The 16,205-nt window shown below is 46.3% G+C and overlaps 1 protein-coding gene across 1 annotated transcript in view; it reads left to right on the top strand.

Annotated features, from left to right (window-relative positions):
- Positions 1 to 16,205, top strand: part of MAN1A1 (mannosidase alpha class 1A member 1) — a 252,501-nt gene that overhangs the window by 92,095 nt on the left and 144,201 nt on the right. Inside the window, exon 4 of the mRNA XM_090038687.1 lies at positions 10,716 to 10,796. Within this exon, the coding sequence (XP_089894813.1) occupies positions 10,716 to 10,796 (81 nt within the window). The remainder of the gene's footprint in view (positions 1 to 10,715; positions 10,797 to 16,205) is intronic.

Raw genomic sequence — 16,205 nt, 5'->3', positions numbered from 1 at the left:
TTTTTTTTTTTTTTTTTCAACACCTACTGAAGTAAAAAAAATGTATGTTTTTAAAATAACAATCCTGCATTTAATGCAATTGTTTGCCATAGGTCATAGACTTTTTCTTTTCTGGAATTTGTTTTCAGTGATTGATGTCAAGGATCCTGGTTATTTTTATCCTCTTAAATAATTATGAATTACTTTCAAGAACAAAAACCAAATTTTGATTCCTCAGAAAGGATGGGGTTTGTTACTGTGTAGATGTTACAAAGGTTTAGCAAAGCACTTTTTTTAAAGCAGAAGTATGGCAAATAGTTTCAAGCAAGGCATTTCAGTTCTTAATCCAAGAAAATAAAGTTTGTATGACAACATTAAGAGATGTTAGTTTCTCTACTGACAATTTGAAAAAATGTGCTTTTAACAAAACTTAAATAAAAAGCTTAACATTTCTCCTAGCATTAGTTACAAAACAGTCTTGACCATTGTTTCAGACTACTCTACAATTAACACTTCAGTTTTTCTTGTCTAGCAAGAGAGTCTGCACTAAATTTAATTGGGGATCAACCACTCAGCTTCTCTAAGTATTTCTAAAGACCATTGTGTTTCCATGACCACAAACTGTAAAACTGAAAGAGGTCTGACTTCTTTGTCAACAGCTTTTAACAGACCCTGATACCATTCTCTTAAGTAGGCTGCATAAATGTAGGTTAGAATTACCAATATGTGGATATGGATAGCTAATTGACTGAATAGTTACAAACAAACTGTAACCATAAATGGATTAATGTCACTGTCACATAGTGTGAAGTGGGGTTCTACAGGGATTTGTTCTGGAATCTGTTTAATGCCTTTATTAATGAGTTAGTTAGTTAGTTAATCTGAAGTTAAGCAAAAGACAGGACCAGGTAGGAACTTGGATACTAACTTATTCAGAAGCATGAGCTTGAGCCTGAAAAAGTAAGCTGTAGTCCATGACAACCTGTGCCTTTCACAAAAAATTAGTCTATATCAGGGGAGGCCAGTCTGGAGTATGTATGCCAAAAGTGACATGTGACACATTGGGGAGGGGACAAGCAGCACACTGGCAGATTGGGGAGGGAGCAGAAAGCAGAACTTCAGATCATATAGGGGAATGGGATCTGAGGGGCAGGGACAGGGTGGGAGTTCATTTGTGACGTGCCTGCCAAAAATGTGCCCTACCCCCCCCCCAATTCTTGTATAAGGTGCCACCCTGCCTTGCTTTCATCTTTATTTAATGACTAGAGGTAAGGATAGGGTGTGCAATTGATCAGATTTTCAGCTGATAACATAATGGGGATGTGTCAGATTTTGGAGGGTAGGGTGAAAATTTAGAAGGATCATAATGAATATAAAAACAGGGCTACAGATAACAAACAGAATTCAATAAAGATGGATGCTGCAAACAAGGAAGAAAAAACAAATGCACAGATACACAATTGACTTGATTAGTCATACCAAGGAAGACCTAGGAGTTGTGGTGAATCACAAACTCAGAATGAGTCAGAATCAGTTCTACTTGGCTCTGATTAGGCCTCAGCTGCACTACTTTATCCAGTTTTAGTACTTCCATTTCAAGGAGGACTTAAGAGAAACTGGAGAGGATCTAGAGACCGGCTACAAAGATAGTAAAGAGGTGGAATGGAAGCTATAATAAGTTTGAAGAAACTAAGCAAGTTTAGTCAGGAGGAAAGTAGCATAAGGTGCAGTGGCTTTCAAATATTTGAAAGCATACAACAATGAAGAAGGGGAAAAATATTCTCCCTTGCTACAAAGGGCAGGACACAAAGTGATGGGTTTAAACTATAGCAAAGCATATTTAAATCGTATCTCAGGAAAAACATTTTTAACTTGTCAAACAGTGGATCAAACGGATTAGGGAAATTATAAAGTCTTCCTCATTGGAGGATTTCAGAAGGAGCTTCGACAGGCAATCTATGCAGGATGGTTAAGAATAGCACATCCTGCAGCTGTACAGAAAGTTGAACTAGACCATTGAACTAGGCCATACCTACAGTTCTATCACAGATTTATTAGTGACTCCATCAGGTGTACCTTCACTGCATTTTTAGTTTCTTGCTACGCTTCCTTGAATAATAAGGAAGATGTGTAATATATGGCTGTATGTCGCTGTAGGATAACCTGCATTCTGGGGTGACTTTACCTGGGACTCTTTGACTTGGAGGTAAAAGTCAATATCTATACAATGTCTCTAGGATGTCCAAGGAGGAAGGGTAACCTGGTGCCTCGACAAACAACATATTTACACTGGTGTAAATGGTATTTGGGTCTAAAGAGACAGATAAGCAACTATTCTAAGATAGCAGCTCAGCATATTTGTTACTACAGTGCCTCAATCACGTGCCCAGGGAGAGGGTAATCTTCTGTTTGCAATGTGCAACTTGTTTCCAGAAGATGGAAATGGGCTATTATATGGGTTTTGTGATGTCTGCTCCTATTTATATTGGCTTAAAAATTTTGTTTTGGGTTTTTTTAACTTATTCCAAGCCTGATGATGTTGAACCAAATATATTGAGAGCTGTCTTTACTAGTAGTTTAATTGTCAGTTTTCAGAAACTATATGTATCTAAGTCATACTGCATTATCTTGCTGTTTTCAGATATTTTCAAAGAGCAGGTATAAGGACTCTGTTATGGTTTTACTACTTTTTGAGGTACTTAATACCCCTTTAAAGCCATTACAAAATATTTATATGTAAAAATGGAATCCAGAATGATGCACCTATAAGAAATTACTAAATGCTGTAGTCAGATTATGTCAATTGGATGATAGTACACAACCAGCAGAAGAGCTTCATTTTATATTCTGTTCTAGTAACCCTCTCATGATGCAACCAGTCTTGAGAGGGCTCTGAAAGCAACATGTTGGTTGTATCAGATGCAGATTTTTAGCATTCATGATGCTTTGCAGAATCCTGGTGTACATCTGTAAGCAACCCTTCATGAGTTGATACCCTTTACATGCCTGGAAACCCACTCTTGTCATTCTATATTCCCACTGAAGTCATACGACCAACTAGAGCCTGGTAGGGTTGAGACCTAAGTTGACCCCAAAAATGTGGAAAGGATGAGAGAACCTGTAGAAGCATGAACATTACAAAAGTGAAAGGTTCTGTACCCTAGATGAATGCACCTTTTTATAATTGGAGTCCGATTCAAATTGCAGGCCCAGCTCACTAGTATTACAGCCCAATCATGGCGGGGGGCCACCATTTTCATGCACAGATTGTGGCACCTTCCCTGTAATTGGACCACAATACTAGCGATCGGGGAAGAAGGCAGGCTCACCTGGCAGACCCCAGCCTGACCAAACTTGCCCAGCATTGCAGCTGCTGTTACCTGCAGCCAACAAACTCGTAATGCCGGGCAAGTTTCGCCAGGCTGGGGCCCCCATGTGTGAGCAATGCCACCCGCACTCTAGCTCATCTTCCCCCTCACTACCCTTTGTTGGCTGCATGCACCACCAAGCCACTATGTTGCTGGGCAAATTCAACTAGGCTAGGCCCCCCCTGTGTGCCAGCCAGATGGGTGCAGGGAGCTGGAGTGCAGGCGCCTCGCCTGGCACGTAGGGGGCTTCAACACACTTGAACTCACCCAGCTTCACAGTGGCAGTGGCTCAGTGGTGCCTGCAGCCAGCAAAGGGTTATGAGGCAGCCAGGGGAGGCCAGAATGTGGGTAGCATTACTCTCACATTTGATCGCATTGCTGACCCTTAGGCTTGCCTGCCATTGTCCCCACCCCACCCCCAGCTCCACACTGCTCTGCATGCAGGAGCCCCACTGGGGCAGCGCAGAGCACTTCCCTCCCACTACCCGCTTTACTCTGCCCTGGTGACTCACTACCACTGTTACCGCTGACTGAGGCAGGCATGAGCAGGGACTGGGTGCTACACAAAAGTGAAGGTGTCCCCATGGCTCTATCTTTTTGCAAGGAAATGCCACACAATATGGCCACTTGCTAGGGAACTCCTTGGCAAGCAGCCATATTGTGGTATGTAACCGCTGGGCTTCGACTACCCACTCTCAGGCAGCTTTTGATCTACTGGCGGATGTCACGCCTCTTCCGGGCCTGTTTGTCGCCTAAGTAGTTCTCTCCTCCCCACGTTGCCAACCCCATTCTCACCTGCCACGACTTGGTGTTCCTCAGTAGGTGGGGTCAGTTAACGGATTCCACGGTGGCCCGGGCTTTGCCCGGCAGTTGTTCATGGGGCTCCACCACTCCTACACCCTGGCCTCACGCCACATTTGGTGTGCTGCCTAGCTGTTATTTGCAGCCTCTCCCGTGGGTCATGTTCTCCGCGCCACATCTCAGAGCCAGTGGCTAGAGACCCTGCCTGCCCTTGTGGGCCTGCCTCTACAGCCCTTTGCGCCTTCGTCCCTTCCTTCAAGGGTACTCTCTCCACTAGGGTACCCTGCCGAGGCTTTCCTGCAGCCCCACCACGGGGATGCTTATCCCTGTCTCCTATGCCCCTTCCCTCAGGGTGACAAAACAAAACAAGTGAACAAAAACCAACCCGTGACCTATTCCTCTCCTCCGAAACCTTACAGGGAGGGATAGCTCTCCTCTCCACTCGTCGCTTCCCAGACTAGCTCCTATCGATCACTCAACATACTGGGCCCTGGCAGCGATACCCACCCCGATCGCAACCCCCTTCAGGGCTGTCCCCAGGTCTTGCCCCCCTGGCGTGCCGTCCTCCATGCCCTGTTGTCCTGGCACTTCCACCTGGGTCCCGCTCTGCTTCCAGGTACCACCTGAGCTCTCCCTCCTCTCGGCCAGCCTGTCGCTGCTCTGTTGTCCAGCAGTGGTCTTTGTCAGGGTGCTCCACTCTCCCCGGCCTGTGTCGCCTCCTGCCCATCAGGCTCCTCGGGATCCACATGTGGAGTCCTCCCTGCCGCTGGCGTCAGCCATAGCTCTGTCTCCCGGCTATCTGCCCCCTGTGCTGCAGTAGCCGCCATTTTTATTTCAATCGGCTGGCATCTAATGTTGACGTCACCGGCCAGCCGTAATTGTACAAAGAGGTGACTAATGAGCTGCACGGGTTCCTATTTTCACCCCACGTGTGTCTCATCCCAAACTGCCAGTGAGTGCCATGCATTACTTCGCCTCCCGGGACATAACCTCCCCCCCCCCCGCCAGTTGCCTTGTGACGGTTCCGTGAGTTGTGCATTGCCGTTACCTGCAGTTTGCTATGGGGGTCGACAACCTCGCCGTTCAATGTCTCAGTGCATGCCTTCGTTACATCTAGTCTGTGTTTACGTTGTCTTTCCCGGGGCAGTACATGATACGAAACTTAAAGGGTTGTAGTGCCAATGCCCATCGCATTATGCGCACGTTATTTGTTTTGGCTGTACTGAGCCATTTCAGGGGTGCGTGGTCCGTGACGAGTGTAAATTCCCTTCCGAGTAAGTAATAATATAAGTGCTCCACCACCCACCAGATTGCCAGACACTCCTGCTCGATTTGTTTCATACCTGGTTTCAGCTGGTAGCAACTTCTGACTCGCATATGCCTGGGGCCGGTCCACGTCGGTGTCTTGTTTTGTCAATACAGCCCCAATTGCAACTGCAGGGGCATCCGTCTGCAATGAAAAGGTTTCTCAAAATTAGGGGTGTGCATAAGTACATCTTCACACAGGGCTCTTTTTAAGGCCTGAAAACTGAATAACATTGCCCCTTTAGGGCCTCTGAGAGGGGTGATGCTAGCTCTGAGAACGGGGAACGAATCTGTGATAGTAATTTACCAGGCCCAAGAAGGACCGCAGCTGTTTTAGTATTTGGTCTTCCAGTGGTCTGATGGTCCCCTGGCCCACTAGGAATCCTAGGTATTTCGTGGGCTTGTGCGCGATTGAACACTTATGGGGGTTTGCAGTTAGGTCCGCCTTCTTGAGTTCGGTCAGTACCATCCTAAGGGCACGTAGATGCTGATCCCATGACTGGGTGAATACGGCAATGTTGTTGAAGTATGCTGCCACGTATTCTGCGTGCGGTGCCAGAAGGTGTTCCATTAGCAGCTGAAATGTGGCCGCAGCCCCGTGCAAACTGAACGGCATCTTTACGAATTCATATAGACCCCAAGGGGTTCCAAAGGCAGTCTTGGGGTGGTCACATGGCTGCACTGGGATCTGCCAATACCCTTTGGCCAGATCCAGGGTGGTTATGAATCTGGCGGCCCTGATTTCATTCCACTAGTTCTGTCATCTGTGGCATGGGGAAGGCATCGAACGTGGCTACTTCATTCAACTTTCGATAGTCTACGCAGAGCCTTAGGGTCCTGTCTGTTTTCGTATTGGAACTTCGCCAAGGGCTTCAGGACGGCATGATGACACCAAGTGTCTCCATTTTTTCCACTTCCTTACGTTCCTCCTCCGTTAAATGATGAGGTATGGGTCGCCACCATTCTCGCACAATCATACCCGGGGGTGTCTGGATAGCATGGTATGTATCCCTTACCTATCTGGGATCCTCTGAAAAGACCCCCTTAAATTCCTCAAGGCGGTTCCTCGCTTCCTTCCTCTGGGGTGTCATTAGCTTGCTGCTCACTCAGACAGCCAATAAGGGTTCCGTCTTCCCCGGGTTTCGACAGAGTTCTCGTGGGCCAGCGTCCTTGGCCGCTTCCTCTCTGAATGCCGCCCATACCTCAGGTTGTCACCATTCTCCTAACAGGTTGACGTGGTAAATTTGTTTTGTTTTTTTGCTGACCAGGGCGATATACCTTGTAGTCAACCGGGCCAACTCGTTGTAGGATTTTGAATGGTCCTTGGCATTGAGTTAATAGCTTACTATGCAAGGTGGGTAATAGGACCAGCACCTTCTGTCCTGGTTGGAATTCCTGCTCCCTCTCATGTAAGTCATACCTTCCCTTTTGTTTTTGTTGAGTCTGTCTCAAGTTGTTAGCTGCTAACTCTCGGACTCTCTGGGCTCAAAGTTGAAAGCTTGCTGGTATTTCGAGGGGTTAGAAATGACTGCAGGGCCCTGTTCCCATTCTTCCTGGAGGATTTGTAACAAACCCCGTGGCTGGTGGCCTAGCACAAACTCAAAGGAAGAATACCTCAGAGGTTCCAATGGGGCATCCCTGAGCACAAACAAGACCAGTGGGAGCATTAGGTCCCAATGCCAGAGGTCACCTTGTAGACATCGTCGCAATACCTTTTAGGGTTCTGTTCAACCACTCCACCAACCCATTGGTTTGGGGGTGGTAGATAGACATGCTCAGTTGTTTAATTTGCAGGGTTTGACACACCCCTTGCAGGACCCCTGACGTGAAGTTTCACCCCGGTCTGTCAGGAACTTGTGGGGATGCGGGCTATCTATCTTAACAATTCTTCAGCAATCCGGGGTGCCGTTACCAACCTCAGCGGCATGGCGTCGGGGTACCTAGTTGCGTAATCCACGAACACCAGGATGTACTGGTGTCCGTTACTGCTGCGCGGCAGAAGCCCAACGACATCTATGACAATTCGGGAGAAGGGTAGACCAGTAATAGGCATTGGCTTCGTCGGAGCTTGCGGGGGGGGGGGCAGTGTTCCCTAGCCTTTTGACACACTAAGCACTCAACACATCACCAAGCTACATCTTCCCCCAATTTTGGCCAAAAGAACCACCAGGATATCTTGTCTATTGTACGGTCCCTCCCCATGTGGCCTCCCATGGGATTGGCATGTGCCAATTGCCACACTGCCTTCCGAAAACAGGAGGGCACCACCAGTTGGTCCCTGCTTTCCTTCTCCTCCCTGCCTGGTTGCACCCTATACAAGAGGTGGTGTCTAACCTCGAAGTGACTCCCCAGGTCGGATACTGATGCCGGCTGACGAGTCTCGTCCATTGCCTGGGTCCACAGCTCTTGTAATTCAGGATCATCTTCTTGGGCCTGCCAGAATTGTTGGCAACTGGCGATGTCTCGCTAGTCTGTCACGGCATCCTCTTCCTTCCCCGCAGTTCCCTCTCCTTCCTCGGCGTCACTAAGCCATCTGTCCCTCATTTTTAAGGTCTTGCGCGTGACTTCGATGTCCCACACCCTATCCATCACATCATACAGGGGAGCCCAATGTCATCCCAACAGCATATCACATGCCAGGCGGGGTGCAAGGCCCACCAACAACTCCCCCTGATGCTCCATAACTCTGAGACGGGTCCTTACTCGGCATATAGCCTGAGTTTCTCCATGGAGACATGTCACTCTCACTGGTTCTGTTTGACCCTCGGGGACATCTGGCAAGAGGTCAGCCCTAATCAACAACTGAGCACACCTGGAATCTAACACCGCCCAGACCAGACAGTCCTCTACCCAGACCCGCACCACAGGGCGCCCCCATACTGGGCTCTCGCCCCCGGCCCCAAAACTACAGTCCATCAGCTCCCCTTGAACGGGTTCTTTGGGGAATTCAACCATCCCCGTTTGGGCACTCGGTGCCTGCCCTCTCAGTGGTACACCCTGGACATTCTCAGGCAAAATGCCCTATTCGACCGCAGTGGTAACATACCATGTCCCCTCCCTGGGCCCGATACCCGGGCCTACGTTGCTCCACCTCCCTTGTTGCTGGAGCCGGAGATGGGGACCCTTGCTTCTCCCGTGGGTAATGCCACTTGGCGGCTGCAAAGGCCTCCGCTAACTTCAGTGATTCCTCGCAGGTCTCTGGGGCGAGCTGATGGACCCAGCTATGGGTTCTTTCTTCCAGATCATTTACAAATTGTTCTAGTATGATCTTGTCCACCAGGGTCGCCATTGTACACATTGTCAGATTGACCCATTTCCCAAAGAGGTCCCAAAGCTGCTGGAGTAACACCCGCGGTTGCCTCTCTTTCACCCCCTTCTTGGCCCGGAAGACTTGCCAGTAGTGTTCTGGACTAATCTCAAGGTGGTACAGAATAGCAGCTTTCACTGCCCCGCAGTCTTGAGCTTCTTCTTGAGTCAAGGGCTAAGCTGCCTGGGCCAGCCTGGGATGCCTGGGCCAGCTGGGACTACCAAAGCTCCCACCTGGCTGGCCCCAGTACCTTTTGTCGAGGCCCATGACAACGGCATGGCATTTGAAGGCCTCGATATATGCCTCTGGGTCATCTTTCACAGTCATCGTGGGTATTCCAAAAGCTGACGTACTATGTTGCACCAACAACCGCCGCTGCAAACCCACGATCTGCATCAACGCTTGCAGGTTCTGTGCCAGGAAATCTGCAGGACCCATCTCAGCTGGCTGCATGACGGGCGAGTGACCCCTAAAGGGGTTCCCGGCCAATGCACCACTCTGTAACCGCCGGGCTTCAACTAGCCACTCTCGGGTGGCTTTTGATCTACTGGCGGATGTCACACCCCTTCCAGGCCTGTTTGTTGCCAAAGTAGTTCTCTCCTCCCTGCATTGCCAACCCCGTTCTCTCCTGCCACAACTTGGTGTTCCTCAGTAGGTTGGTCAGTTAACGGGTTCCTCGGTGGCCTGGGCTTTGCCCGGCAGTTGCTCACAGGGCTCCACCACCGAAACCTTACAGGGAGGGATAGCTCTCCTCTTTGCTCATCGCTTCCCAGACTAGCTCCTATTCATCACTCAACATACTGGGCCCCGGCAGTGATACCCGCCCCGATCACATCCCCCTTCAGGGCTGTCCCTGGGTCTTCGCCCCCCTGGCGTGCCGTCCTCCATGCCCCGTTGTCTCGGCACTCCCACCTGGGTCCTGCCGTGCTTCCAGGTGCCACTTGAGCTCTCCTTCCGCTTGGCCAGCCTGTTGCTCTTCCATTGTCTGGCGGTGACCTTTGTCAGGGTGCTCCACTCTCCCCAGCCTGTGTCGCCTCCTGCTCATCAGGCTCCTCAGGATCCTCACGTGGAGTCCTCCCTGCCACCGGCGTCAGCCGTAGCTCCGTCTCCCAGCTATCTGCCCATTTCACTGCTGTGGCTGCCATTTTTATTTCCGCAAGCCGGCGTCTGACACGTCACCGGCCGGCCGTAATTGTGCAAAGAGGCAGCTAACAAGCCGCACGGGTTCCTCTTTCTGCCCCACATGCGTCTCGTCCCAAACTGCTGGTGAGTGCCTTGCGTTACTTCACCTCCCAGGACATGGTATTTCCTTGCAAATTGCATTTTTCATGAAAATCACTAAAATTCCATGATTTTCATGAAAAATGCTATCTTATGATTTAAACCAGACACTATTTATAATGAATCTGATACTAAATCTATTAAAGCATGTACTTTCCCTTTAAAACAATTTTAGGTAGAGGAAACAGGAGTGATCAAGTTAGACCAATACAAATTAGTTTCCCGAGGAGGAACCTGAAAGTAGGAAAGTTGATTAGTATTGTTTGTGACATCCAGGGAACATAACTTGTCCTTGGAGGAGAAGGGTGTAATGCCCTGTGGAATTCCTGGGTGTGCCTCAAGCCATGTTCGTAGTCAGGCAAAACTAAAGCTGTACAGAGTTTTTAAAGTGAGGAAGAAGAAATAACTTTTAAAAAGATATATTTTAAATGCTTCTCATTCAGTTTATCTGTCTCATACTTTCCCCTTGTAAACAGCAGAATGCAGTTCTAATGGAGCTTGGGCCCATGAAATAATGTGGAAGGTGGTAAACTCAGTATTTGTCTTCTAATTGAAGTTGTCAGTGCATGTCCACACAGAAACACGGTCTTTTGTTTTCTTCAACATAGCCATTGTAAATTTTCATAGAGACCTGAAATTTGGTTCCAATTATATTCTCTTATTTATTTCCCCAGAATGCTGAAATTTCAGTTTTTGAAGTGAATATTCGTTTTGTTGGTGGACTGCTTTCAGCATACTATCTTTCAGGAGAAGAGGTAAGATAATCTATCCATATCATCATTCTGTAATACTTACCCAGAATTAATGCAGATTTCTTTGCCCCTTCTGCATCTGTGTTTCTAGTAAATAAGACACTTTTTAACATTAATTTGGATGTTTGTAAAAATGGCAGATGTGTCTTTGATGAAAGCCTACCTATTTATATGTGCCTTCAGATGTGTGGGGACACTGCTCTGACGTGATGTAATTGTAGTGCATTGGAACAGACTTGATTAATCGAGTTTGTTGGAACGTGGTAATTAGCTTGCTTCAGCAGCCTCTTCATCTTGTGTATTCAGCATCCTTGTGCTTCATAATGGAGGTGGGGGTGCTTTAAGTAAAGTTCATTGAACAACTGCATTTGTTAATGCTGAGTACACGAGATGCTGTGGGCGCTTTAATTAGAGCAGCTCTTGGAGCCTCTCTAATTAAAGCCTCCCCTCCCCCCAGCACATGTAAAGATGCCCAAAGATTTTATTTCTTTTTCTTAGGCTATTGTTTTTGTATAAAAGTCACCAATGGAGAAGTGTTCTCAGTTGTAAAACCATGCCCAATACATATCTAGAGGTTTTGTACTGAGGAACAGAAGTCTGAAGTTCTGATGCTGCTGGAGGTAGATTTGTTACAGAAAATGGCATAATCATTGCAGGGAAATTTTAACTTGTACTGATATCCACTAATGTGAATTAAAGCTTTGTCACGGCTAATTCGTAGTCTCAGAAAGGATAAAGTGCAACTGAGAATGTAGGAAGAGAAGAAAATGTGACTGGGAGAATTGGAGGGAAGAATGTATAACTGGTGGTACAGATTCAGGCAAAGACCACTAGAACCACTGTGGCTTGTTTTCTGATCATCTGTGAGTGTTAGAGTTGCTATGACATTTTGGAGGGCAGCCCTAAATGGTGGTCTAGTTTAAATGTAATGAGTGAATGAACATGTCTGCTGGTTTTGTGCTTTGTACTTCAAACTGATTCTCAGATGTGTATACCATATGTAGGTAGTCGAAGCAGAGCTAACACTTATCCTCTCATCTTGAACAGATGCTTTGTTTTGTTTCCTGTACCTAGCCTGGCTACATCGGGGAGCTCAAAGGCAGTGCCCCTTTTAGCAACAGTTTCCTATGGGAAAATATAATGGCAGCTAAGTTACAAGCATCAAGGCACCTACTAGATATTTCTTTTTGACTTTCCTGTCATCCCCAGCAGCAAAGCTCTGATATCCAAGCTTCATTCAATTCTTTCTCTTATCCCTTCTCTTATTAGCAATGCTACCACCATGGAAGAGAGAATATGGCAGAATATGGAATAGTTCTCCCAGAAAAGCATGACATCACATTTTTGGCTTGGCATTTTTGCAGTTACCAAATTTTACTAATTTTTATTAATGTTTCACCTCAGTCGTATTTATTGGCAGGGTTCGTCTTGAACTTAACTATGAAAGGCCTACTGTAACCTTAAATAAAGCAACACTTTAAATTTAACAGTTGAAGACCAGGGCTAAGAGTAATTGAACTGAGAGTTGTACACTCTTTTTAAACCTTAAAATATTATATATGAGAATGTTACAGTTTGGCCAAGAATATAAGATACTTTATCGTTTAGCTCTACTTCTACGTAAAATAAAGAGCTTTCTTGACAACCAGAAGTATTTAAACTAAGCATCAAGAAAAACTCTATTTTGAATTGTTCAGTTTATATTGTTATCCTAAGTTGTTTTGTTCTTGTTATTAAGTATCTGAATTTTCATCTCACTCCACAAAACTGTAGAAAATGTTAAAATATATGGTTGCTAGAGAAAACATTTTAGGGATTCTTGTTTGTTTATAATGTCTCTATCTCTTGATCATACCTCACCAACCATTTTTCATGATATTCTCACCAATAACTTACTTGCTTAAAGTTTCTTATGTTCAGACCCCCTACTAAATAGCATCACATGAAGCAGTTAACATTTGGACATAGGTTTGTTACAAATTTACAGGAAAGGCTGACAGAGAATCCCATAATCGCACAGTTAGTCAACTTTGTATCTCCTAACAAATGTTGTATTTTTAATATAAATGTTTTACCTGTGGCTTTTGAAGTCAGTTGTCACCCAGTGATAATTCAGTGACCCTCAAATGAATGCAGCATCTTTACAAAAGATGCTTCTATGATTAAGACAGTTATATTCTATTGATAACTTATTGTCCACTAAAGAACTGCAGAGAGCTTTTGTTCATATTAGCTGTTAGTTAAGCTGGCAGATATAGTGAGCATTTCTTATTAGTTAGTGTCCAGTTGAGGGACGTTGAGGTGCCTTAAATTAGGTTGTCATTGATTGCCAAAAGATGTTTGACAAGGTGGTCTTTACTAGAATAGTAAACCATTAGAATATAAACACATTTACTTTGTACATGTTAACACGCAACATCCCTTTCCATGAGGGACACACAAACCTATTCTTTTACTGGCCTTTATCTAAAAATCAAAGATGTACTGATAGTTGAGAGGCCTAAGCATACAGAATTCCTTCAGCTTTGTAGCAGTAATCACATGGTATTTGTTGACCAAGTAGTTTTACAATTGGAAAGGCAGAGATTATAGGTTACTTGTATGAATTACAAAATCTAAATGGCTAGATAATTAAAATTTTCCTTTTAGATGATTACTGGGAAAAAAATTCTCTTGGGTCATCCATTTCAATTCAAAGTGAAATGGTAGCTTATTCTTGTGTGTTGTCCTCAGATATTTTTATCTAGTCTAGATAATAGAGCTTGTGCCTTAGTCACCTCAAAATGGATTACAGAAGCTGGAATTTTAACAAATATATATGTTGTCATGTATACGTGACCCAGTTGTTTCAAAACATCAGTGCTTATTTTAATAACTACCAAAGTATTTCTTCAGTTGGCTTGCAATATTATCACTCGATCTAGGCAATCCTTTATCCTTTTTTAATTCTATTCTTATAGAAGTAGGGTCGGAAGGGACCTTATAGATCTTCAAGTCTGACCCCCTGTCAGGGCAGGAGAAAAAAAATTGGGCTCAAATGATCCCAGCTAGGTAGGCATCAAGCCTCCTCTTAAGGACGCCCAGGGTAGGAGCCAGCACCACTTCTCTTGGAAGTTGGTTCTAGATCCTAGCTGCCCTAACTGTGAAGTAGTTCTTACAGATATCTAATCTAAACCTCCTCTCCAACAACTTGTGGCCGTTATTCCTTGTTATGCCAGGGGGCACTAGGGGAAACAAGGTCTCCCTGAAACCCTTCTGGTCCACCCTAGTGAATTTATAGATGGTCACCAGGTCCCCCCCTCAGCCTTCTCTCTTGTGAAGGCTGAACAGGTTCAGATCCCACAGTCTCTCATTGTAGGGTCTGCCTTGTAGTCCCCGGATCATTTGGGTGGCCCTCCTCTGGACCTTCTCAATGTTGTCCACATCCCTCCTGAAGTGGATCACCCAAAACTGGACACAGTACTCCAGCTGTGGCCTGACCAGTGTTGCATAGAGGGGGAGGATCACCTCCTTAGCCCTGCTAGAGATGCACCTGTGGATGCACAACAAGGTCCGGTTAGCTCTGCCAACAGTGACCTCACATTGTCGTCCCATGTTCATCTTGAAGTCAATGACTCCGAGATCCCTTTCTGCCTCCGTGCTGTCAAGCAGGGAGTTTCCCATCTTATAAGTGTGCTGCTGGTTACTGCTGCCCAAGTGCAGCACCCTGCACTTGTCAGTATTGAAATGCATCCTGTTTTTGCTAGCCCACCCCTGTAACCTATCCAAGTTTTGCTGCAGTCTTTCCCTCCCTACTAGTGTGCTCACCTCACCCCAAATTTTGGTATCATCACAAATTTAAACAGGTTGCTTTTCACCCTGTCGTCCAAATCGCTGATAAAGAGTTTGAACAGCGCGGGACCAAGGACTGCCCACTTGTCCCCAGGTTGAATATGACCCCTCCACCACCACCCTCTGAGTGCGACCCTTCAGCCAATCTGCAATCCATCTGACTGTGTAGGCATCAGTGCCACAGTCACCCAATTTCTTAATGAGGATGGGGTGGGAGACAGTGTCAAAGACCTTGCTGAAGTCCAGAAAGACTACATCCACGGCAACACCTGCTTTTGTGACCTGATCATAAAAGGCAGTCAGGTTGGTCTAACATGACCTGCCCCTAATAAAACCGTGCTGGTTGCCCTTGAGCATCATCTCTGAGGCCGGCCCATCACAGCTGTGCTCCATGATGATCTTCTCAAAGAGTTTCCCTGGGATTGAGGCAAGACTGACGGGCCTATAGTTGCCTGGGTACTCCCTCCTCCCTTTTTTAAAGATGGGGACCACGTTGGCTACCTTCCAATCATCTGGCACCTGGCCCGAGCACCATGAGCGCTCATAAAGCCATGCCAGGGGCCCTGCAATAGCCCCTGCTAGCTCCCTCAACACCCTGGGGTGGAGAGCATCTGGACCCGCTGATTTGAACACGTCCAGCCCCTCCAGAAGCTCTCTAACCCGGTCCTCCCCAACCTGAGGTCTGGAGGCATTCCCCTCGAGTCCGTCTTGCATCACGGTGTGGAAGTCCCAGTCCCTGCACAAGAAAACAGAGGTGAAGAATTGGTTAAAGAGGTCTGCTTTCTCCTCTGGCGCAACCACCAGATTGCTCAGAGGAACTTGCAGGGGCCCCACATTTCCTGGTACTTTCTTCGTCCTCCCTATATATTTGAAAAAGGACTTTTTTTTATCTTTGATTTTGGATACAAGTCCTAGCTCTATGGTGTGACAGGTCTGCTTCATGCCTGGGGCTCGGGTTAGAGACATCACGGAGAGGTTCCCGGCCTACATCCGACCTGCAGACCAGTACCCCATGGTTGTCATCCACCTGGGGACGAATTACGCGGCCAGGGGCAACCTTGACCGCATTATGAAGGATTTCAAGGCTCTGGGCAACAAGCTTAAGGAGACAGGGGCACAGGTGGTATTCTCCTCTCTTCTTCCAGTGAGTAGGCGGGGACGGCGATGCGAGGTCAACCGCCAGTTTCTTCTACCTAGTCTCCATTCTTTAAACTGCCTATGTTATGTTTTCTTATATCATCATCATGTGGGTCATTTGATATCCTTTTTTCAGGTCATCTTGAATAGATGCATTTTGGACATGAATTTTCAGTATAATTAATTATGTTCAGAAAATACTTTCTGTTGGTAGCCTAATGAAATAAAACTGTTTATATTTGTTTCAAAGTTACTTAGAAACATTTTGATCTTATGTAAATAATTGCCACCTTCAGAGTTGGCTGTTTAAGTTATTTTCCAATTGCTATCCCAAATTCTTCTATCAGTGAATGTGTATCCAAGTTAATTCAGGTTAACTTTTAGACAACTGACTAAACTAGGAGGCAGATGGAAAGAGGGTCCCATTTGTTCCTATGACAGTCT

The sequence above is a fragment of the Crocodylus siamensis genome, chromosome 1 (genome assembly GCF_052110815.1).
Source record: "Crocodylus siamensis isolate JL-2025a chromosome 1, ASM5211081v1, whole genome shotgun sequence".
Classification (NCBI taxonomy): Eukaryota; Metazoa; Chordata; order Crocodylia; family Crocodylidae; genus Crocodylus; species Crocodylus siamensis.
This window is presented reverse-complemented; position numbering and strand designations above follow the sequence as displayed.